This window comes from Eleutherodactylus coqui, chromosome 5 (genome assembly GCF_035609145.1).
Source record: "Eleutherodactylus coqui strain aEleCoq1 chromosome 5, aEleCoq1.hap1, whole genome shotgun sequence".
NCBI classification, from domain to species: Eukaryota; Metazoa; Chordata; class Amphibia; order Anura; family Eleutherodactylidae; genus Eleutherodactylus; species Eleutherodactylus coqui.
In genome coordinates this window covers 256,990,317-257,015,037 of record NC_089841.1, presented here as the reverse complement: position 1 = coordinate 257,015,037, position 24,721 = coordinate 256,990,317, and the positions used below count along the sequence as shown (strand labels likewise).

Sequence of the window (24,721 nt, the reverse complement as noted above, 5' to 3'; positions counted from 1 at the left end):
CACCCCAACAAGTTTGCAAAGTTGGCAGATGAGGGGGGTGCCATTACAGAGCCAGCACCGCTGCAGCATGACATGCCCTCTGCCAGGGAGATGACTGCTCAAGTGAGACTGGGAAGGGAAGCGCAGGGCAGGCTAGACATGTCCTAGTGGTGGGGGAGTCAATTATAAGGGGGACAGATAGGGCAATCTGCCATGAAGACCGGGATCGTCGAACGGTGTGTCTTCCTGGTGCTCGAGTTCAACACATCGCGGATCGGATTGACAGGTTACTGGAAGGGGCTGGTGAGGATCCAGCAGTCATGGTGCACGTTGATACCAATGAACAAATTAGAGGTCAATGGGGGGCCCTCAAAAATGATTTCAGGGACTTGGGGTCCAAGCTCAGGGCAAGGACCTCCAGGGTAGTTTTCTCAGAAATACTACCTGCACCTAAAGCCACACTAGAAAGGCAGCAGGACCTTAGGGAGGTAAACAAGTGGCTCCAGAGTTGGTGTAAGGAGGAGGGGTTTGGGTTCCTGGAGAACTGGGCTGACTTTGCTGTCAGCTACAGGCTCTACCATAGGGACAGGCTGCATCTTAATAGGGAGCGTGCAGCTGTGCTGGGTGAGAAGATGGCTAGAAGGCTGGAGGAGTGTTTAAACTAGGGACTGGGGGGGAGGGCAAAAAGAGAAATAAGGGGATAGTCAGGGTAGCTAGAGACCTGGGTCTAAGCAATGGGAATGGGGGTCGAGCAGGGGGTGGGGTAGTACAGTTAGAACTGACAGATCAGCCAATAGTACCATTAGTAGCAAAATGAATTTAAATAACAAAAAAAAAAAAACTAACTTGTATGACCACGAATGCAAGAAGTCTGATTGGTAAAGTGGGTGAGCTTGAAGCGAGAATGACTGATGATGAAAACTATGATCTAGTCAGAATAACGGAAACATGGCTTGATAAGTGCGATTGGGCGGCGAATTAACAGGGTTACAATCTCTTCAGAAGAGACCGTGGAAACCAGAAAGGGGGAGGGGTACATCTATGTTAAATCGTACTTGGTGCCGAGGCTACGGGAGGACATAAGGGCAGGAGGTGAACATATGGAATCTCTATGGGTAGAAATACAGGGGAAAAAAACTAAATCCTGATAGGGGTTTTCTATAGACCATCAAAAGCAACAGAAGAAACCGAAACGTTACTATTAGAGATGAGCGAACACGTTCGGCCCCGCCCCTTTTTCGCCCGAACACCGAACTTTGCGAACACCTCGGTGTTCGGGCGAAAAAGTTCGGGGGCCGCCGTGGCAGCGCGGGGGGGTGCGGCGGGGAGCGGGGGGGAGAGGGAGAGAGAGAGGGCTCCCCCCTGTTCCCCGCTACTGCCGCCCGCGCCGCCGCGCATCTCCCCGCCCCCCGGCGGCACCCGGACACTTACGCGCGAACACTCCAGTGTTCGCTAAAGCCGGTGTCCGGGTGCGGATGTGTCCGTTACGGACACGTTCGCTCATCTCTAGTTACTATCAAGGCAGATATAGGTGTCAAAGCGCAACAAAGTAATTATCATGGGGACTTTATTATCCGGATATAACATGGGAAAACGAAACCTGCAAATCTCATAGGGGTAATAAGTTCTTGAGAACAATAAAAGAAAACTACCTTACCCAACTTGTACAGGAACCAACGAGAGGGAGGGCCATTCTGGACTTAGTACTAACAAATCGGACCGCATTACGGGGATACAGGTTGAGGGGCACTTGGGGAACAGTGACCACAATATAATTAACTTCCAGCTGTCATTAAATAAGACAAATAAGCTAAACTTTAGTAAAGCAAAATTTGATCAGCTGAGAACTACTATCGGTAACATTAATTGGGACAACATCCTCAAAAATATCAGTACAGGGGACAAATGGGAAAAGTTCAAAAGGATCCTAATCACCTCATGTGAGCAGTTCATTCCCTTCAAAAATAAAAGAACTTTAAGTAAAAGGGTACCAATGTGGCTCGACAGGACGGTAAGGGGGGCAATAAATGAAAAAAAGAAAGCGTTCAAACTACTAAAGCAAGAAGGCAGCGAAGAAGCGCTAAAATCGTACAGGGAAAAAAACAAAATATGCAAAGATAAAATCAAAATTGCTAAGGAGGAGGCAGAAAGACTGATTGCCAAAGAGAGCAAAAACAACCCGAAACTATTCTTCAACTATATTAACAGCAAAAGGTTTTGCACTGAGAGCACTGGCCCTTTAACAAATAATGCAGGGGAAATCGTTGAAGATGATGGAGGGAAGATAAAGCTATTAGTTTCTTTTCAAGTGTATTCACAAACGAAAAGGAAATGCCACACGAGATGCAGGGGAATAAAATGAACCCCTCACAAAATATCTCATAGCTAATGCAGGAGGAGGTGCGGAACAGGTTAAAAAAGATTAAAATTGATAAATCGCCAGGCCCAGATGGAATACACCCAGGGGGTTCTAAGGGAGCTAAGTGATGTGATAGCTAGGCCACTATATCTAATATTTATGGATACTATCGAGACCAGGGTTGTACCATTGGATTGGTGTATTGCCAACGTGGTTCCAGTTTACAAAAAGTGGTCCAAATGTGAGCCTGGTAACTACAGGCTGGTAAGTCCTCACTTCGGTAACTGGAAAAATATTCCAAGGGTTTCTGAGAGAGGCCATCGAAGAATACCTCAAGGAGAACGGAATAACTCCTCACCAGCATGGGTTCATGAAGGGTCGATCATGAAGTAAATTCTAGGCTGGACCTGGGAGAGTCTATTGATCTCGTATATCTGGACTTCTCTAAAGCATTTGACACCGTGCCGCATAAAAGGCTAATATATAAAATGGGACAGCTTTGTCTGGGGGAAAACGTATGCATCTGGGTAAAGAATTGGCTCAGATATAAAGCGGAGGGTGGTAAATGGTTCATACTCTGATTGGGCCACCGTCGCTAGCGGGGTGCCACAGGGTTCAGTATTGTGCCCCATTCTGTTCAATATATTTATCAACGACCTGGTAGAGGGGCTGCACAGTAAAATATCAATATTTTGCAGATGACACAAAATTATTTAATATAATCAATGCAATCAGGTTATATCTTTTGAGTAGTCTGTCCGATAATGCCATAGAGGAAGACAGGCTAGGGCTCATAATTGCTCTTTTGTATTCTTTTCTACGCCGAAAGACCCCTTTTGAGTGATTTAAGGGGGTAACTGCCTGTGCCTCAATACCCATTGCAGATTATTGTGGCTGGAGAATATAGATGTGCTAACTGGGCTGCGTGGTTGTACTTTAACCCCGGGAAACTGCGTCCTAAGAAAGTGGGCTTTAATCCTAGAGGACGTAGTTTTATGCATCCTCTTTGGATTGATGCCCACCTGCCTGAGGACGTGACAGCTCCATGCTGTCGGTGCCCGCAGGTAGCCGACAGCATGGAGCTGTCATCCCAGGATGCGGGCAGTCCCAACCCCCCCAGAACCCCCCCCCCCCCCCGACATTACGATCGGCGCTATCCAATGGATAGCGCCGATCGCAAAATAGTAAACAAAAATGTGTTAAGTAAAGATTCCGCTGCCCTGATGGATTCGATCCATCAGGGAAGCTGAAAATACTCACGCGGCTTGTCCCCGGTGTCCCCCGGAGATCGGGTCCTCCCGGACCCGCCGGCGGTATTCTGCGCATGCGCGCCAGACGATGACAGGCGAATGCACAGAAGCCCGGGAGCCCCCGGCAAATTTGAAATCTCCTGGCCCCCGGCTCCTGAAGGTAGCCAGGAACCAGGAGGTGTTACCGGGGACCGCGAAAAAAGTTTTTAAAAAAAAGTCAGTTTCACCTCCCCTCATGGATCGGATCCATGAGGGGAGGTGAAAATACTCACCTAAGTCCTCCCCGATGCCCCGGGACCCGAATCCCCGTCTGCGCATGCGCGCCCGATGATTCACATCGGGCTCATGCGCAGACGGGCTCGAGCCACGGGAAATTTAAAATCCCTCTGCTCTTGGCTGCCATGTGAACCCCGTAGCAGAGAGATTATACCGGGGACATGATCACTGTTATTCAATGGATGGCAGTGATCATGTAAAGTAAAAAAAAAAAGTTTTAAAAAAGCTCATATCCGTGAGGTAGGATGAAATGACGTACTTAAGGCCCGCGGATTTATCTGCGAACCTTACCCCAGCTTCTGCGCACGTGCCCGTCGCCAAAATGGCGGACGCATGCGCAAAAGCCGTGGATTGCCAGGATAATTTAAAATCTCCCTGCTCCTGGCTACAAAACTTAGCCGAGAGCCTGGAGATTTCACGGGGGGCCGCGGTGAGCGGTTCCTCGTCACGTGTTCGCCGTTATCCAATGGATAATGGCGATCACGTAAAAGTTAAAAAAAAAAAGGTGAAGCTTCATCTCCCCTCACCGATGCGATCAGTGAGAGGAGATAAAACTTTTTACCGGAGGCCTCCGTATTTGCACCCCGACGCGATCTTCTCCCGTGAACATTCCCGGATCCTGCGCATGCGACCGCCGGCAAAACACGCGACACATGCGCAGGAGTCGGGGAGCCCAGGAAACTTAAAATCTCCTTGCTCCCAGCGACCAACGGTCGCCGAGAGCCTGGAGCAGTGACGGGTGGCCTCGTTGAGCGGTCCCCGGTCATGTGATAAAAAGGTAGCGATCTACCTTAGGCCGGTCTCACATGACCGGATAGGAATTATGGATTCCGCATGCGTCTGATCCACGGTATTACGCAGATGAAGCGCATTGGATTACACAATTCTGCTCACATTAGCGGGTCGGAATTGTGTAATCCACTCGCAGAAAAGAGAACGCAGCAGGTTCTATTTTACCGCGGATATCTGCAACATAGAGCCCATTGTACTCCATGGTCGCGGATATACCCGCTGCCCATACGCAACTACATTGTAAACGGGCTGCGGGTACCCGGGTCATCGCTAAGCGACGCTGCGGGAAATACAAACAAAAAAAAAAAGTACTGCGAATGACCGCCCGTGTGAGTAGGCAGTTATGCGCAGTACAATAGGCGGCCGTACGCAGGGTCACAGCCGGGCTCACAGCTGGGATCTGCTGCGGGTCTCCGCAAGCAGATTCCACCTACGGCTGCGTGAGCCTGGCATTATTCAGACCGCTACCTGTAATATGCAATTTACAAGAAGCCCCGGGAACGCTCGCCTTCATGCAGTTCTAGGAGCAGCTTGTTGAGCGCCTTCTGTGTGAGACCGCCGCATCTCATCAAGCTTACGGAGCCTCACAGAGCGCCACTTTTTACACCCCATACCCACCACTGAGGTCACGAAATACCCCCAAAAAAGCATGAGGAGAGGGGAGGAGATACCCGGTTTTATTGCCCCATGTACCCATCCCAACCAGCCTCCGTAATTACCCCGGTCTTCGGAAATACCATACAGTTCACATTATTACTTTTATCTAAGATTTGGGGAACGCCGAAAATGGCGCGGAGTGGGGGGGGGGGGGGGGCACGGAATTTTTAGGGAGTCCATTTTTATTCCGTACAAATGAACAATGGGGCCTGGGATTTATTCAGTTGTGCCCTGCAATCCAACGGGTGTTCCCTCCATTATGGGCCTAACCATGTGTCCTATAAGTAGATTAGGGCCACAATGAGTGTGTTTTTGAACACGGGACAAACAGGGGTATCCATTTTGGGGTGCAAGTCTTCATTCCTATGTACACTGTACGAAAAAAAAACAGTTTTTAAATTGACAAAATTGCCAAAAAAGTGAAAATCGTAATTTTTTCCTTCGGCTTTGTTTAGATTTCTTCAAATACTGTGGGGTCAAAATACGCAATACACCCCTAGATGAATTTGTTAAGGGGTCTAGTTTTTAAAATGGGGTCATTTGAGGGGGTTCTTTATCGGTTTGGACGCTCAATGGCTCTACAAGTGGGCAATGGAGCCTGGAATTTATTCCGTTGTACCCTGAAATCAAACGGGTGCTCCTTCCATTATAGGCTTAGCCATGTGTCCTTTAAGTAGATTAGGGCCACAAGGGGCATGTATCTGAACACAGGACAAACAGGGGTATCCATTTTGGGGTGAAAGTCTTCATTATTATGTACATTGTACAAAAAAACCTGTTTTAAATTGACACAACTGCCAAAAAAATGAAAATTGTAATTTTTTCCTACTGCTTTGCTTAGATTTATTCAAAAATTGTAGGGTAAAAATACCCAGTACACCCCTAGATGAATTCATTAAGGGGTCTAGTTTTCAAAATGGGGTCATTTGTGGGGGTTCTCTTTGGTTTTGGCCGCTCAAGGGCTCTACAAGTGGGCAATGGGGTCTAAATGACCTTCATGCTAAATTTCTGTTCTGAAAGCCACCGACTACTCCTTTCATTTTGGGCCCCTTTGTGCATCCAAAAAAGCAGTTTTTAAAACGACAGAATTGCCAAAAAAACGAAAATCACATTTTTTTTCCTTTTGCTTTGCTTGAATTCATTCAAAAACTGTGGGGTCAAAATGGGCAGTACACCCCTAGATAAAATTAAGGGGTCTAGTTTTCAAAATGGGGTCACTTGTGGGGGTTTTCTATGGTTTTGGGCGCTCAAGAGCTCTACAAAAGTGCTATGGGGCCTAAAACGCCTTCAAGCAAAATTTATGTTCTGAAAGACACCGACTACTCCTTTCATGTTGGGCCCCGTTGTGCATCCAGACATAACATTAGGGCCACAATGGGTATGTTTCTGAACATGGGAGAAACGGGGGTATCCATTTTGGGGTGTAAATCCTCATCTTCATGGGCACTATAAGAAAAAAATGTCTTTAAAATTACATATTTGAAAAAATATGAAATTTTATTTTTTCTTCCCTAAATTAAATTAATTCCTGAAAAAAACTGCTAGGGTCAAAATACTCATGACACCCCTCAGTGAATACATTAAGGGGTGTAGTTTTTAAAATGGGGTCATTTGTGGGTGTATCTATTATTCTGACACTTATGAGCCTTTGCAAACTTGGCTTGGTGCAGGAAAACAACGTTCCTCAAAATGCTGAAAAGTAATGTTAAATTTGTACGTCCTATAAAAAAAACACCAGTTTTTCAAGTGTGCATTCAGAATAAAGTAAACAGATGGAAATATATATCATCAAAAATTTGTACGGTATGTTTGGACATTTGAGATATTACAGTGGAAAATGTGAAAAATGACAATTTTTTCAAAATTTTTCCAATATTGGTACTTTTAATAAATATACACAAATTCTATCGGTCTCTTTTTACAACCAAAATGAAGTACAACATGTGGCGAAAAAATGTCAGAATCACTTGGATATGTAAAGCCTTTACGGAGTTATGCTACGTTGAACAACGCATGTCAGACTTCCAAAATTTGGCTCCATCACTAAGGCGCAAACAGGCTTCGTCACTAAGGGGTTAAGATGTTAGGAACTTCCAGGCCTCCTGCGCGAAGAGGTGGATTGTTGTATGTGGATTGGGATAGGCAAGGCACGAAAGAAATATAGAATTTTTGGTAGCCATGGCATTTTGATGGAGATGATTCTGCCTAGCCAGATGAGATTAAAGGATGCTCATGTGTTCAGGTCCTGCTAGTTTTTTAACCCCTTAGTGACCACCCCATAGACTTTTTACATCCTGCTTTGCTGGGCTTTCATCCCCTGGACCATAAAAACATGCTTCCTCTGGGGATTAAAGCCCTGCAGGCTGTAAACATGACAGCTCCATGCTGTCAGCTGCCGGAGGTAGCCAACAACCTGGAGCTTTCATGGGGATTGCGGTAGGCCCAACCGGCCCCCTCCCTTCCCCTGGTAATGCATTTGCATAAAAGTAAACAGTAAGTAAAAAGAAGTTAGTTTCAGCTACCCTCATATATCAGATCCATGAGGGCAGGTGAATGTACTCACTCCCGTTCTCCGCGATGTCCCGCGGTGATCTCGTCCAGAAAGGAACGGACGCTGCCTTCTGCGCATGCAATCAGATAACAGCGATCATATAAACTTATTTTTTTTAACCTTTTTTTAAAAAAAAAAGAAAAGTTTAAAAAGTTAAACTATCCTCTCCTTTTGCGGATCGTATCTGTGAGGGGAGATGAAATGGGATCTTTATCCACATACCCCACCCCGGCTTCTGCGCATGCGCCACTCAGCAAGATGGCGGACGCATGCACAAAAGTCGAGGATTGCCGAGGAAATTTTAAATCTCCCTGATCATGGCTACCAAAGGTAGCCTAGAGCTTGGACATTTCACTGGGGCCGCGTTGAGCGATCCCTGGTCACGTGATAACAGTTATCCAATGGATAATGGCGATCACGTAAAAGTCCTCTTTTTTGCTGGAATTCCATTGCCCATTTTGGAGTCTACTATTCCATCTTCATTTTTGAGGCTACTTGAATCAAGACCTTGTGGCCTTTCCAATTGGTAGCATATGATGTGTCTGCGGGGTGGTTGTGCGTGAAGAAGTCCTGGATAGTATCTAGGATCTCCTTTTGTATAGATTTGTTATTGAGGAGAGATTCAATCGCCAGTGCCCACAGGGTTTTGTTGCTGGCGAGTTCTGTAAAGGATATTAAGTACATGGAGTGGTCTGACCACGGGCACGTCAAAATACACAAGCTTACACTTCTGGCAGATGAAGTTTTCTTTCTTCGGTAGGTCTGTAAACCTATCATACATTGTAACTCACCATACGGCTCCTCTCCTTTCCATGTTGTCAGTTGATGTCTACTTCTGAACGTCTGAAAGTCAAGAATTGTAGTGAAGATATATAAATGTACATAACTCTGGATAGTTGAGCTGGTTGCAGTTTTCAGTTTTGTTTTTTTTTGTTTTGTTGTTTTCCTTTTGCATGCTCCTACGTGCATGCCAACTGGTTAGCTTGGTGCATGTAGGAGGGGTATAGCTGGTAGAAGCTAACACTTTTTTAGTGTCTGCCTTCTAGTGGCAGTAGCTATACGCACGGTCTATAGCTGCGTCCCCTAATGAACGAGACAAAGATTTTATGGTAAGTACCAAAATATTATTTGCCAAAAGAAGCAATGTTTCCAAAACTCTAAAAAGGAATTTGCTATTGTAGTAAATGGATCGTTATGTTACCTTGTGTGGAGCAGTGTGTTAAGGCAGCAGTATGTAGTCCTAAACTCTCACTTACGATCTGAAGGCTGCGAGTTAATCCCCGCATGGTTCAGGTAGCCAGCTCAAGGTTCACTCAGTCTTTCATCCTTCCGAGGCCGTAAAAGGAGTACCCAGCTTCCCTTTTTAATTAATTTTATTTTCTGATTTTTTTTTTCTTCTTTCAGCCACATTGTAAATCATTTGGTAAGAGCGAAGTGTAAAGAAGTTACTCTACACAAGGATGGTCCACTTGGGGAAACTGTCCTGGAATGCTACAATTGTGGGTGCCGAAATGTGTTTCTGCTGGGGTTTATTCCGGCTAAGGCAGATTCTGTTGTTGTGCTCCTGTGCAGGTGAGTGGTGTTCCTTCATTGGGGTTTTTTCAACAAAGTTAAGTAACTTGCAGTTTTTAATTTCAAATACACAACCTTACTTTGTGGTAATGATTTGGATAACAGGATTGCTGTTTTATTAGTTGGACCTCCGACTGAAAGCGTTTCATGTGTTTAGCTGGATGCATATATGTGGCAGTTTGGGACCCCCTTTTTTTTCTTATTTCCATGGCAAAATTGAGAAAAAAATTATAGTTAAGTAAAATGTTTGTGTTTTTGTGGGGTTTTTTTTGTTTGTTTTTTTTCTCTGCCACAACTTTTTGAAAATCCATAAACTCAACACTTAAACCCTACTTAGGTTGCTGAACTGCAGTTTGTGAAAGCATCTATCTGACCCTGTGATATTTTACATCCGGTTTTGTACATCGGTCATAAATTACCCTATGGGAATGGGATTTATTTTTTTATGTATGATATGCACATTGCAGTTTAAAAGCACCTTAAGGCTAACTGCACAGAGGCAAGCATGATATTGGGCCGTGAATTCTGCACCCATATTGAGGTCTTCCCTCCCCTCATGTGAATTCCCTGTTTTTATGTCAAAACAGCCTCACATCACTTCGGGTCTGTAGAGATCCTCCGGCGCAGCTGTCAGCTGCGGCAGAGGATCACAGAGTTTCTCCCATTGTTTTCAGGGGGGAGACCTCTCATCACATCGTGTGTAGTAGTGAGATGCTATCAGCTGCCGGAAGTAGCCAACAACCTGGAGCTGTCATGAGGGGCTAATGACATCATTGAAAGGCTGTGATTGGTTAACGCAGCGCCGGCTTTCATTGGCTGACACTATGCTGAGTTAGCCAATCAGAGCATTAGCTTTCTGGAGGCGGGGCATCCAAGACCCACATCCAGAAAGCAATGCTCTGTCCGCGTGGAGGAGGGAGCGACAGCCTGCAGCAGTGCCATGGGAGGTGAGTATTGATATATATTTTTCTACAGCGTATTCCTGACGTATAAGACTACCCCCGACTTGGGAGAAGAATTTCTAGGGGTAACAAGTCGACTTATATGCCAGAAAATACGGTATTGCAGTTGAAAATATTTTTTAAAATTACAATTTTGTCGCTTTTAATAAATATGCATAAGATCTATCGGTCTATTTTTACCACCTAAAGAAAGTACAATATGTGGCGAAAAAGCAATTTTAGCATCACTTGGAGATGCAAAATCTTTACGGAGTTATTCTGTGTTAAAGTGACACATGTCAGATTTCCAAAATTTGGCCTGGTTATTAAGGTGCAAACAGGCTTTGTCACTTTCTCATGTGCCTCATAGAGGGGATTCCAAAGTAAGAAGAACATGGCTGCTTTCTTCCAAACACAGCACCACGCTTGTCCATAGGGCTGTGTGTGTGTGTGGTATTGCAGCTTGAAGTGAATGGGAGGAGAGCTGCAAAACCAGACACAACCCACAGACAAGTGTGGCGCTGTTTTTGGAAGAAAGCAGCCATGTCCTAACCCTGGAAACCCCTCTATAAAGCACATGCCTGTTAAGCTTGGTGCATGTCAAGCCAGTCTGTGTGCCAGTGTGAAATCTATGCCAGCAATGAGAGAGAGTTCCACCATACAATAACCAGTTTCTGGCATAAGTTGTAATAAGTTCGGCAGACTGAGAAAGAGGATGCCCCCTCTGCTAGCACCTCCTACTTACAGGAAAGTGCTAGGCACAAGAAAACAAAGAATCATACTTGTGCAAAAATGAATATCAGGGAGAGCGCCTCGCACACCATTAAAGAATCAAAGAAATCAGTGAGATATAGTAAAATTCAACTCACCCGGTGCTCAGCGGGATACCTAATAGATCTCCCGCCCACACCACGGATCCAAGTGGGCTTTAAACGATATCTTTAGAGGTCTTTCCAATATTCAGAATCCTGAAGAGCTGCAGTCTGAGGATACCCAGTTTTTTGGCAAAATAACGGGTGAAGAAACAATACAGAAAGAAGAAAAAAATCCTTTTGTCTGCATTTCAGGTGGAATAACCTCAGTCTCCAAAAGAAAAAAATATATTTTCCGGCTTAAACCAGAAATAGAGATTTATTGCACAAAAAGTATGGAGGCAATATATCTCCTTAACAGGAAAACAAAAACAGTACCATGCGACGCGTTTCGGCGTAATAAACTCCTTTGTCGAGCATCTTTTGGAGGCTGAAGTTATTCTACCTAAGGCCGCCTGCACACGAGCGGAAATCCCGCCGCGGGATTTCCCGCGGGATTTCCGCCGCTGAAAGTTTGCATAGGAGTGCATTAAAATACGCACTCCTATGCAGACGGCCGCGGTTTGGCCGCGCGAAATCTCGCGCGGCAAACAAACCGCGGCATGTCCTAATTTTCTGCGGGGCACGCACTCACCCGGCCGCTGGCTCCGGTCTGCGCATGCGCCGGCTGCGCGGCAGCCAGCACATGAAAGAGCCGGGGCCGCCAGGCGCGGGTGAGTACCCGCTTGTCCCTGCAGGCGCTCGGGTCGGATCACGCGGCGAGAATTCTCGCTGCCGGATCCGACCCGCTCGTCTGCAGGCGGCCTTAAGCGCAGACAAAAATGTAAGCTGCTTTGTTGTGTTAAAATGGCACTTGTCCCCTTGTTTGGAGGGGGTTATATTTGTCCATGGGAACATGTGTTCCTGCATACTCTCACCTTTGTGTTACTGGTGATTTTTCTTGTTTTAGGCAACCATGCGCAAGTCAGAGCAGTTTGAAGGACATTAACTGGGACAGTTCTCAGTGGCAGCCTCTCATTCAGGACCGTTGTTTCCTCTCTTGGTTAGTGAAAATCCCATCGGAACAAGAGCAGCTCCGAGCTCGCCAAATCACTGCTCAGCAAATCAACAAGCTGGAAGAGTTATGGAAGGTAATGTTGGAATGATTTGTCGAGTGGGGGGTATCCATTGGGGGGGGGGAGGAGTACTCTTCCCCATTCTCTGTGATGTCCTGCGGCTATCTGGTTCTCCAGGACTCGACGCTGTTCTTCTGCGCATGCGTGCCAGATGTATGACGTCACGCGCGCAGAAGGCCTTTTGAAGGAGATTTGAAATCTCCCAGCTTCTGAAGGTAGCCGGAATGCAGGGAATGTCACCAGGGACCATGGAAAGTGTGGGGGGGGGAAAGGTAGTTTCAGCTGCCCTCATAGATCGGATCCATGAGCGCAGCTGGAAATACTCACCCCCATTCTCCGTGATGTCCTGCGGCGATCTGGACCTGCTGCGGACTTCTGCGCATGCACCAATGTGGTGTGTATGCGCAAAAGGCCGGAGAGAGCCCAGCATATTTAAAATCTGCCTGCACCCAGCTGTCAAAGATAGCAGAGTGCAGAAAGATGTCACCGGGGACCGCTGTATGCGGTTTCCGGTCATATGATCACTGTTCTCCTTCGGATAACAGTGATCATGTAAAGTTAAAAAGAAGTAAAAAAATAAAAAGTTTAAAACGTTAGTTTCATCTCCCCTTACAGTTCATATCCGTAAGAGCAGATGAAATTACATAACTACGGTCCCTGTATTTATCCCCTGCTGGGATCTTGATCCGCGGACCTTTCCCAGTCTAGGCGCATTCGCCCATCAGCAAAATGGCGGATGCATGCGCAAACGTTAAGGATTGCCTAGGAAATTTAAAATCTCCCTGCTCCTGGCTATCAAAGTCAGCAGGAGATGTCACAGGGAACTGTGATGAGTGGTTCCTGGTCACGTGATCACCATTATCCAATAGATAAGATCGGTGAGAGGAGATAAAACTTGACCAGAGAACTTCGTATTTGAACCCTATGCATTTGATCCTCCTCCACGGACCTTACCCAGATACTGCGCATGCACCTGCCAGCAAAATGACGGACACGGGCGTAGGAGTCGGGGAGGCTGGGAAACATAAAATCTCCCTACAACAGTCTACCATAGGTCACCAAGAGCCTGAAGCGGTCCCCAGTCACATGATAAAAAAGGTAGCGATCTACCTTAGACCGTTCTCGCATGACTGGATACGAATTACGGATTCCATCTGCGGTAATACGCGGATCAAACAAATGCACTGGGTTACGCAATTCTGCTCACATTAGCGTTTTGGAATTACGTAATCCACTCACAGAAAACAGCACGCAGTATGTTCTATTTTACTGCGAATATCCGCAACATAGAGCCCATTGTGCTGTATGGTCACGGATATTCCCGCATCCCATATGTAAGTACATTATGCACAGGCTTCAGATACCCGCATTTCACTAAGCGACGGCGCAGGAAATACAAACTAAAAAAAGTGTACTGCACATGACCGCCTGCGTGAGGACGCAGTTATGTGCAGTACGTTACACAGCCCTACACACACAGGGCTTACAGCTTGGATCCGTTGCGGACCTTCGCGAGTGGATTCCACACACGGCCCTGTGAGCCCGGCGTTATTCAGACCGCTACCTGTAATGCGTAATTTACAGGAAGCCCCGAGAACGCTCGTCATCCTGCAGTTTCAGGAGCAGCTTGTTCGGCGCTTTGTGCGAGACTGCCGCACCTCAGCGAGCTTACGAAGCCTCACAGAGCGCCACTTTTTACACCCCATCTTTGCGCTGAGGTCAAGAAATACCCCCAAAAAAGCACGGAAGGAGGAGGAATACCTGGTTTTATTGCCCCATGAGCCCATCCCAACCAGGCCTCTGTAATTACCCCTATTCTCAGACATACGACACAGTTTACATTATTACTTTTATCTAAGATTTAGGGAATTTAGGCCTAACCATGTGTCCTGTAAGTAGATTAGGGACACAATGGGTATGTTTCTGAAAACAGTGGTTCCATTTGGGGTGCAAGTCTTCATGTGTGCTGTACAGAAAAAAAAAACTTTTTAACCCTTTCCAATCCACGGTCTGACCTCCTGAAGACATTATGATTTAAGGCTGTACAGCTCCAATGTTGGAAGGCATCCGTCGGGGTTCTCTTACTGTATATTGCCAGCCTCTCTGCTGTCAGAGCCTATCCAACGTGTCACCTCATGCAGTACTGGCTTTAGCCAGCATATAGCGCTGTTGTATAATGGCATAAAGAGTAAGCCCCCTAGGAAAACCAGGATACAAATTGGATTGGAAACGGTTAAAATGGCAAAATTTGCAAAAAAATGAAAATCGTAATTTTTTGCTTTTTTGCTTTTTTGCTTTGCTTAGATTCATTCACAAACTGAGGGGTCAAAATACGCAGTAGGCCCACTACATTAATTCGTTAAGGGGTGTAGTTTTCAAAATGGGGTCTTTTGGGGGGTTATCTATAGTTTTGGCTGCTCAAGGGCTCTACTAGTGCGCTATGGGGTTTAAAATTTCTGTTCTGAAAGCTAAGGCTGCTTTTTTCATTTTGGGCCCTGTTGTGCATGCATACATAATATTAGGGACACAATGGGTATGTTTCTAAACACAGGACAAACGGGGGTATCCATTTTGGGGTGTAAATCCTCATTTTCATGTGCTGTATAGAAAAAAAAAACTGCCTTTAAAATGATGTATTTGCAAAAATATGAAATTTTATTTTTTCTCCTCTAAACAACATTAATTCCTGGGAAGAAAAATTGTGTAAAAAATACTCCTGACCCCCCCCCCCCCCCCCTCAGTAAATACATTAACGGGTGTAGTTTTTAAAATGGTGTCATTTGTGGGGGGTATCTATCATTCTGACACCCATTAGCCTTTGCTTTTAATAAACAATGCTTAAAACTCAGGTGCCTCACTGACACGATGTCACATTCACAAACGAACATACAAGACTAATACAGGCTCGACATGGAGCCAGTAGTGGAAAAAATATGAGAAACCCCTATGGTAGGTGGTAGCCCGCAAGAAAGGCCGGTAGCGCCTTGTGTGGATGATTGCCGAATGAAGCGGTGCTAGATGTTAGATGCTACTTATCATAGATAATGTCAAATGAATTAGTACCGACCGACCGTGGCTTAGGGCTAGTGACCAAAATAAGGGTCAATGACTCATAGATTTAACGAGAGTATGAGAAACAGAATTCTGGGACAATGCCAGAAACAGGTAGATGACTGGTATAAGTGTTGTCCAGGAACCCCGGACAACCAGAATACATCGGTTCTCACATGTTAGTTGGTTCAACGCGTTTGTCAGAAGCTGACTCGTCAGGAATACAGTAAATGGAAATATATATTTTATCAAAAATTTGTACATATGTTTGCACATATTTAAGCTATTGGAAATGTGAAGAAAATGACAATTTTTTTTCAAAATTTTCCCAATTTTGGCGCTTTTAATAAATATACACAAATTCTGCTTTTACCAACTAAATGAAGTACAATATGAGGGGGGCAGTACCGGTCCCCGGATCATAGTTTCAGGGGATTTAAATGCTGCTGTCAGAATTGATTGCAGCTATTGCTGACGGGTGTCGGCTGTAATAAACAGCCGTCACCCGCGCTGTATGAAGAGGTTGCCCTGCGATCTCTCTTCATACATTCCCCTGACCCTGCTGGATGTAACTATGTCCTATAGCAGAAAGGAGTTAAGGGCTGAAATTGAGAGACCCTATTAGAATGCTTTTAAGCCAGTGTTAGCTGCCACGGATAACACTTGCATTTTACTGCTAATTGCCAGGCTGCACCAGGACTTGTAACTGAAGAGCCTGGCAAAATGTGAGCGTTATTCATGGCAGTTAATGCTTCATTAATAGCACTGTTAGAATATAACAAGAAACCACTAGTATTCAGGTCATTTTAATAAAATGGCCGTTTCCAGCTCGGACCACAATGATGAGTCTCTTCTGGACCTGATTAGCAATGACAACGTCTGCTCCCCTTGGACTGACAGGCCAGATGATCAGCGGAGACCCCAAGTAGTGGACCCCCACCCATTAACGATTTATTACTTATCCTGAGGGTCATCAATAGTGAAATGCCAGAATACGCGTTTAACTTCCTGTGTAATTCTTCTCCTTCTGTGCAAAACATAGGATTTGGTTATGCTGCTTCCACCTTTTCATAGCAAATTCTTGTTCAAGTTCCTGAAGATTCCATGTTATAGAAATTCTATATACATATTTAGGAAAACCCTTCTGCAACATTGGAGGATCTGGAGAAGCCTGGTGTTGATGAGGAACCACAGCATGTTTTGCTTCGCTATGAAGATGCTTATCAGTATCAAAATATATTTGGGCCTCTTGTTAAACTTGAAGCGGACTATGACAAAAAGCTTAAGGAATCCCAGGTGAGTAATTGATCTGCACAGTTCTTTAATTCCCTGATTTAATCTAAATTGTTTAGCTTTTATATAATTCATTTCTCAGGTCATGGGAGGCATTTATACATAGTAACATAGTATGTTAGGCTGAATTAAGACAATGTCCATCTAGTTCAGCCTGGTTTATCCTCCTCTTTATTGGTCCAGAGGAAGGCAAAAAGAAAAAACCCTGCGAGCCAATTACCTCCTATGGAGGACGAAATTTCCTTCCTGACTCCTTATGACAGCCAGACTAATCCCTGGATCAACATGTGAGATAAACAATCCCGCTGGTCACCTAATGTCTATATCCTGTAATATCATAGTGCTATAGAAAGACATCAAGTCCCCTCTTAAACTCCTTTATGAATTTTGCTATCGCCACATCCTCCGGCAGAGGGTTCCACAGTCTCACTGCTCTTACAGTAAAGAACCCCCTTCTGTGTTGGTGATGAAACCTGCTTTCTTCTAGACGTAGCGGATGCCCTCTTGTTACCATCGCAGTCCTGGGTATAAACAGATCCTGGGAGAGATCCTTGTATCGTCCCCTCATGTATTTATACATAGTTATTTGATCGCCCCTTAACCGTCCTTTTTCCAGGATAAATAATCCCAATTTTGATGCCTCTCTGGGTATTCCAGTCCCTTCATTCCGTTTATTAATTTAGTTGCCCTTCTTTGAACCCCCTCAAGCACTGTAACATCTTTCCTGAGCACCGGTGACCAGAACTGTACACAGTATTCCATGTGGGGACTGACTAGTGCCTTATATAGTGGGAGGATAATGTTCTCGCCCCTCACCCCTGTGCCTCTTTTAATGCACCCCAAGACTTTTATTTGCTTCTGCAGCAGCTGACTGGCATTGATTGCTCCAGTTAAAGGTGTTGTCCCGCCACTCAGTCATTTTTTCTTTCCATTAATGCCCTGTAGAGTAAAAACATCATACAATACAGCATTACACATAAAAAAATGATATTCTGCTCACCTTTTTATTCCTTATCTTCTCCTAGTAAAGCTGACCTGTAAAATTATTTAAAGATGGTGCCGCCCGGCGAGTTCCCATGATGCACTGCTCTTTCTCTCTTCAGCATGCACGCTTCCTGATGATGCCGGTCACATGACTGGAAGACCGTCGTCGTTATGGGAGTCACACATTGCTTTCAATGGAGCCGGCAGTCACCCGGCCCCATTCAAAGCAATGGGAGCGCAGTGCGATCTTCTGCTACTGCTCTGACAGCTGTAGCAGGAGATTCCTTTATCTCCCCGGCATGTCCCCTCATCACTGGACACTGTGACAGTGCTGTCCGGCCCAAACCCCCTTGCCCAAGAGCCAGGGACAGCCCAGCACCCGCAGCGCCTCACCCCCCACCCCACCCACATCGCCTTCTTTGGCTTCTCCTGCGTTATTTGTTAGCGGGACGATGCTTTCAGTGCAAATCCTTGCATAGTATAGTTGTTACTTGTGTAAATACTGTAATTAAATGCATAGAAGTAATGGCCCTCTTACACGAGCTGACAATGGGGTAAACGGCTGCACGAGCACAACTGACATCACCGCTAAGGTCGTTAGCACTCTTGCAGAAAGTTTAGACTGAAACACTTTTCGCCGCCTTTCACTCAGCACTTCTCTTTCAATGGGAAATGCTGAGCAGGGAATGTTTACATGTAACGAGAAGCCAGCGATCCAGTGATTAGTTTTTATGCTGACTGAAAGTCAGCGATAACGACAAGTGAATGAATAGTGATCGTTTTGGGCGGGTTTTTTGCATTTACAATTATCATTCATTCATTTGTTTGAACGGATTTTGAGCGATAATCGTTGCGTGTAATTGGGCAACTGGCAGACACTGGGAACTTATTTTGGAATGAAGAGTACAATACAAGCTGTAAAATCATTTAATGTGTTTTTTTTTTTCTTTTTCCCTAGACACAAGATAACATAACAGTGCGATGGGACCTTGGCCTCAACAAGAAGAGGATTGCTTACTTCACTTTGCCAAAAACTGATTCTGGTAATGAAAATTTGTGTTCGAGTTAGTTTTGCTTCAACTATTTAATGTTTTTTCCTGAATGGAGTTTGGGCTTGGAGAAAAGGACCTTAGAGTTTAGTCCGAGCACCATTCGAGTTGGCGAGGGCAGTATTCTGACAGCTCTCTCTGCCTAGAACGTGAGAAGTCAAGAAAATAGTAGAGAGCGCCACAGGTAAATAAAATCCACAGTTGCTGGGGTGTGCGTTTTTGTATGGCTTGAGAAAGGTGCTTTGCCTTGCACCGAAACGCGTTGCCTGATTAAAATATTCTGTCCGTACTATGTACCCTGGAGCATAGTTCTATACCTTGTGGAGGACACTCTTGAGGAGGGGGCATTTGTGCATCATACCCCCCTCCTTCCAAGTAAGTGTTATACCAAACCATTTTTTATATGTGAAACTGTCCTCAGTTCACTCCTAATTTGAGCGTGGATTTTTTTCTGACGTTCCATTCTCTGCCTAGAATGGGATTAGAGCAAGACTGTTGGCTTTCATAGAAGACCAGATCTGCTGCAGGAGCCCCGTTCTAAGTTGTAATGGGGCAGGTTAAAGTGACAGCTGCAGTTACTTTAACAGACTACAGGAGGAAGGAGCAGCTATTCTTCTGTCACCTCTGTATGGGGTGCAGATTACCCCGGGGAAGGGGGTATTATGGACTATTGATGATTCTATCGCCCCCACTTTATCAGCCGGAGCATACTTGCTCTGTCACCACGCCACTGGAAAAGGCGTGATTAGATGAGCGCTTGGTCATCTAATCAATCTTCTGCTCCTAATTCCGCTTTTTGACTCTGCAGTCCAGTTGTGTAACCCCCTCACATGCCATAGTCCATGTTGACTGCGGCATTAAAGTGATTTTACAGTAATAAAAAAAACATAACTTTTATTAATTTTTTTTTTTTTTTTAAACGTCCGTGTCATTGGGGGACACTGCTGAAGACCATGGGTATAGCTGCCACTACTAGGAGGCAGACACTAAGCAAAAGTGTTAGCTCCTCCTATCAGCTGTACCCCCTCCTACAAGCCCAAGATAATCTGTTTTAGTGACTCTGTAGGGGTCAGATTACCTTCGACTGTCTTCAACTAGTATTTCCTTTCTCGACTGGGAATGCAGGGCTGACACTAAACTCTCCCGGATACCCCCCAAGGAGGGCTAACTGCATGGGAACAACCACCCCGTTTTATGCCCTACCCTCAGAAGACAAAGGGGCACAGTCCACGGTGGTGTGCAACACACCAGCCAAAACATTTTCCCTGCACATTCTCTCTCCCATTATCCAGGGATTATTCTGACTGCCATTCTGGAGTCGGGAAGCAATTTTTTCCCCGAAAGGGCTAATTGGCTTCTGCGTCTTGGGGTTTTTGCCTGCGTCTGGATCAACAAGGAGGCTGAAACAGGCTGAACTAGATGGACATTGTCTTCATTCAGCCTAACATACTATGTTACTATGTTTACTGGAACACTCCCTTGCTCCTCAAAGGCTGCACTCCATCCTCAGTACAGGTGAGTTTGGCAGCTGGGTAAGGAATACAGTCATTCCCTTTCCCCCACCATTTGTGGTCGTGTTCCCATGCTGTAGCCATGGTCCTGCAGCCTTCTAACTCTTCTTCCTACTCCCCCGATCTCAGGTCTGCTGTCTGCCAATTTCCCCCGCTGCGCCCTTCCTCCGGATGGGGTTATGCCACTTGCCTTGGAAAAGTGTGGCGTGTGTACTGTACGCCAGCTGTCTGGTGAGTTGTTGCCCAGAACGGCACCAGTCGGATCTTCTATGCCGCCCATCTGTGGCTTATTCTCAAGCCACACTCAGGAGGTGGAGAGGGAAGAATGCATCGCATGGCTGTGTATTAATCCAGGCCGTAGCAAACTCCTTGTAGCCAACCGGGAACCTTTGCTTGCAGTAGTGGACGTAGAGGCACCTTCTCAGCTTATCAAATTTGCCTGGGACTGGTGAGGATCTTCCTTCCTTACCTCCAATCCAGAGCCTTGGATGCTATTCTTTTTCATTCCTATTTGTTCTCCTGCTTTCCTTGTGTAGTGCCAGATTCCAGGTCCTTTCTTCTTCCTTCCCATCCTCCGTTTCTCTCCCTCTCCCCTGCAGTATGATGCCAAATCGGAATGGGCTCACTCTTGTCATGAGCTGCCCTGGACCTCACTGAGAGCATCCAAGACAATCATTGATAGACTAAACAAACCACCTTGTCAGTCGCCTTTGCATGTGTCTGCTGGTAATTACCCCTCCACCAATGACCCACTGATATGGAAGACACAGAAAGCTGTCTAGGACATCTTACTTGCGACAATCCTCTTAAGTTACCAGCATCTGCGTACTCTCCAGCCTTCCATGGGACACGCTCTGAGCTTTCCTCCAAAGACTATTTCTACTCTGAAAAGTGGGGTGTCAGTCACCTTCAGATTCGAACCTGGACAAGGAACAGTCGTCCAAGCTATCCTCTATAGCCGATAAACATCACAACAGGGGATATTGCTTGCGTGCCATTCTTCTGCTTTATTTGATTAAAATGTGCATATCACAGATGTAACAGAGTACGCGTTTCAGTTCCTCTGGAACCTTGCTCACCTCTACCAGTTAGCAATATCCCATGTTGTGATTAACTATTAAGAAAGCTAGAGAAACCGGATAGCTGAGGTAAAGTCTTGCGGACAAGTCTGCTATAAGGAACTGGGAGCAGTGAATCGATGCAAGGTGAGACAAAGAACTCTATAGCCGATTAGCTTAATAGTGATTATTAAGGATACTCTTTAGGTGAAAGATCCAAACGCAGAAACGTCTGCAAGGGCAGTCTTTTTCATAGAATGGTAGAGTTGGAAGGGACCTCCAGGGTTATCTGGTCCACCCTCCCTCCCACCCTGCTTAGTGCAGGATTTTCAGACTTCCAAAGCCTTCTTAAAATGTATCCCACTCTTACAAGGAATTTGAGGATATCCTCTCTAATGACTGTAGTTTTCTGACTAGTGTTTCACTAAACTGAAGCGTTTCAATATTACTTACCTTTTTCTGGAGGAGTCTGTAAAGAAATGGACACTCTCCGGTGTCAACGCCTGATGAAACGCAACACTTTCCATATGGCGGACGCCTCCTTTGCCCACATACGCGACAAGAAGCTGCATTCGCTGGACAAAACATCCTTTGAAACTGTGGGTTCAGGCCTTTGACCTCTCCTTGCTTCTACCTGGGTCAGTAGACCTATTGAATTGGCCAAGCAATTGTGCCGCAACATTCACTTTCCCGATTCAGAAACCCCTAGTTAATCAATGTCTGGGTTGGGAGGTCATTTACTCAGGGTATGTCAACCGTCATCTGGACCGTTTCTTCAGATCCAGACTTCTGACATCTCCTTCACGGATCAATGCTTTGGATTAGGTGATATGCCATCTTTGCCCTGACTGTCATAGTTCTGGTTTCCCCAGTAGAGCGTTTCACAGGGTTTTGTTTCAGGAAGTAGGAATCTGATGGTTTTGAAAAAGCTGAATCGTTGTTTAAATGTCTGGCGTTTCCGCATGGTGATACTGAAGTCTATCATTACGTTTGTGGAATAAGGGGAATTCCTGTTGTCCATAGACAACAAGGATGTATACCTCAATGTGTCTTGATCGGAACACTACCACGTTTTGTTTTTTTTTGTCATAGAAAGCCCTGTTTCTAGTAGGAAGCGGAGGAGGGGGATGACTCATGCTGCCCATAGAAATCTGTGGAAGGAGGTACAGGGTAGTATTTTATCTTACTGCTACTAGAATCAAGGGGTTTGACAGCAGGAACGCCCCTGTCACACCCCTAGCTCCCGATTGGGTCAAGCCTTGAAGGTCCTAGGAGCGTGGGGATTTACTTCATGCTGGACTTGGAGGCTTGCACTTAGGGCTTGTTTTAGTATTAACCCCAACACTGAAACGAACCCACCCCCTAATCCAACATGCCAGCCACACTGTCACCCAGCACTATGGTGCCGCCGCAGGTCCCCCACTCCCTCAGTGTCCGCTGCAGCCGGTCAGTGCAGGGGATCCACCGGGGAAAAGCTGCTCTGCCGCCGTTGCCCAGTGCAGGTAGGCCGCCGAGGAAACCTCTCTGCCACCGCCACCCCCTTAGGCCTCATGTCCACGGGGAAAATCAGGCCCGCTACGGATTCTCCATGGAGAATCCGTAGCGGGTCCCTCCTGCCCCCGAACATGAGCGCTTAAAATAGGAATTTAAAAGAATTAACTCACCTGCAGCAGACGGGCAGGTCTTCTCTTCCTCACAGCCGGATCTTCTTTTTCGGCCGGCGGATGAACTCGTCACGCCAGCGGCACGTCGCCAGCGTGCCGCGCACATGCGCCGGGCACATCCGCCGAGCCGAAGCAAGAAAGATCCGGCCGTGAGGAAGAGAAGACCTTCCCGGTCCGCTCCGGATGGGTAAATTCTTTTAAATTCCTATTTTAGGTCTCCCGCGGATCCGGACGGCTTCCATAGGCTTCAATAGAAGCCCGCGGGAGCCGTCCCCGCGGGAGACCCGCACGAAAATTGAGCATGGTCCAGATTTTTTTCATGCTCCATTTTTTTTAAAATCACTTTCATTGACCATCCGCGGGTATTTATCTACCCGCGGGTGGTCGATGCATCCCTATGGGGTGCGAATCCGCGTGCAGGAGAAGAGTTAAAATCCGCTGCGGATTTTAATTCTTCTTTTGCCCGTGGATATGAGGCCTTACTGTCCTCCGCCACTGCCCAGTGTAGACAGGCTTGCAGAGAAGCCACTGTGCGGCCGCCGGTCCCTCACTGTCTGACGATGCTGCCCCACTGCAGGGAGTCCGCGCTGGGTAAGCCGCTGTTCGTGAGAGCGGGGCGTGGCTGGCCTGTGTCTTGTCATCACCCACACATCCGGTGGCGACAACATACAAGAATACCGAGGTGCAGAAACAGTGGAGCTTACTAAAGCTAATGGTAAGGAATTTATTGTCCCACAGCTGCTGGGATCGCATCTGCATTGCTCAGTAGTGCTGTACACTGTTCTAAGTGCTGCTGATCTCTACATATTAAAGAGAGGGAGAACAATCTGCAGTGTCCTTTGTGTAGAAGACATCATAGCAGCTAGTCTACATCCACCAGCTCGGGAAAACTGAAAATTAGGTATGCAGTCTGCAGAGGGAATACTGATGAAAAATCCATGTTGAAAGTCGTATAATTGCCAGAAATGTTGTTTATGTATATGCACACAGCAGCATATTCTGAAGTCACCTGTAAATTCAGGTTACATAATCTGAACAAGCTGAAAATACACAAGAATTGGTAATACAATTGGAATTTGTAATGATGATTGGTGCCAAATTGATGCAGAGTATAACTTGTATAGTAATGTCTATTTCTGAGTCCTGTATATTCATTTGCCTTCTGTATTTATCAGATAATTTGGCCTTTGAGGTGAAAATGAACCAGCATCTTAGAAAATGCATTTAACTTTAATATGTTCTAATATTTTTGCCTGTTTTTTTTATTTTTCAGATATGCGTTTAATGCAAGGAGATGAAATATGTTTGAGATACAAGGGTGACCTTGCACCTTTGTGGAAAGGAATCGGACATGTGATTAAAGTCCCTGACAGTATCCTTTTCATAGTCCTCAATGAGTGTGGCGTCTAAAACTATTAATATCTGAAAGCAATTACTCCAAAAGGAGAGCTGCAAGAAGAAAGTGTTGCACCTAACATTAGAGCAAAACTCAACAGCATCTCTTAATCTGTGGCTTCCCATTTTGTCATATAGACAGTAATATATATCCATTATACTTTTATTGTAAGGCTGGGTTCACGCGCGGCGTAAATCCCGCGGAATGGCCGCATGGAAATACCGCAAGATTTTCTCGGCAGAAGAGGGGCTGCAGCGGAGACGGCAATAAAATTGACATGGCTTTGAATTCCATGCGGTATGTCAGTTGCAGCCCAGCTTGGCCGCAACGGCTTCTCCGCAGCATGAGGATGAGGTTTTTGCAAATCTCCTCCACTTTGCAGCTTTATACAGGGCTAAGGGTAGTACCTCA

The 24,721-nt window shown here is 45.8% G+C and overlaps 1 protein-coding gene across 2 annotated transcripts in view; it reads left to right on the top strand.

The window, feature by feature from the left end:
- UPF1 (UPF1 RNA helicase and ATPase) overlaps window positions 1-24,721 on the top strand; it is a 112,848-nt gene that overhangs the window by 33,680 nt on the left and 54,447 nt on the right. For both annotated transcript variants that reach the window (XM_066604564.1, XM_066604563.1), the window contains exons 4-8: window positions 9,269-9,436; window positions 12,139-12,319; window positions 16,490-16,651; window positions 18,591-18,675; window positions 24,188-24,286. In XM_066604564.1, the coding sequence (XP_066460661.1) occupies window positions 9,269-9,436; window positions 12,139-12,319; window positions 16,490-16,651; window positions 18,591-18,675; window positions 24,188-24,286 (695 nt within the window). The remainder of the gene's footprint in view (window positions 1-9,268; window positions 9,437-12,138; window positions 12,320-16,489; window positions 16,652-18,590; window positions 18,676-24,187; window positions 24,287-24,721) is intronic.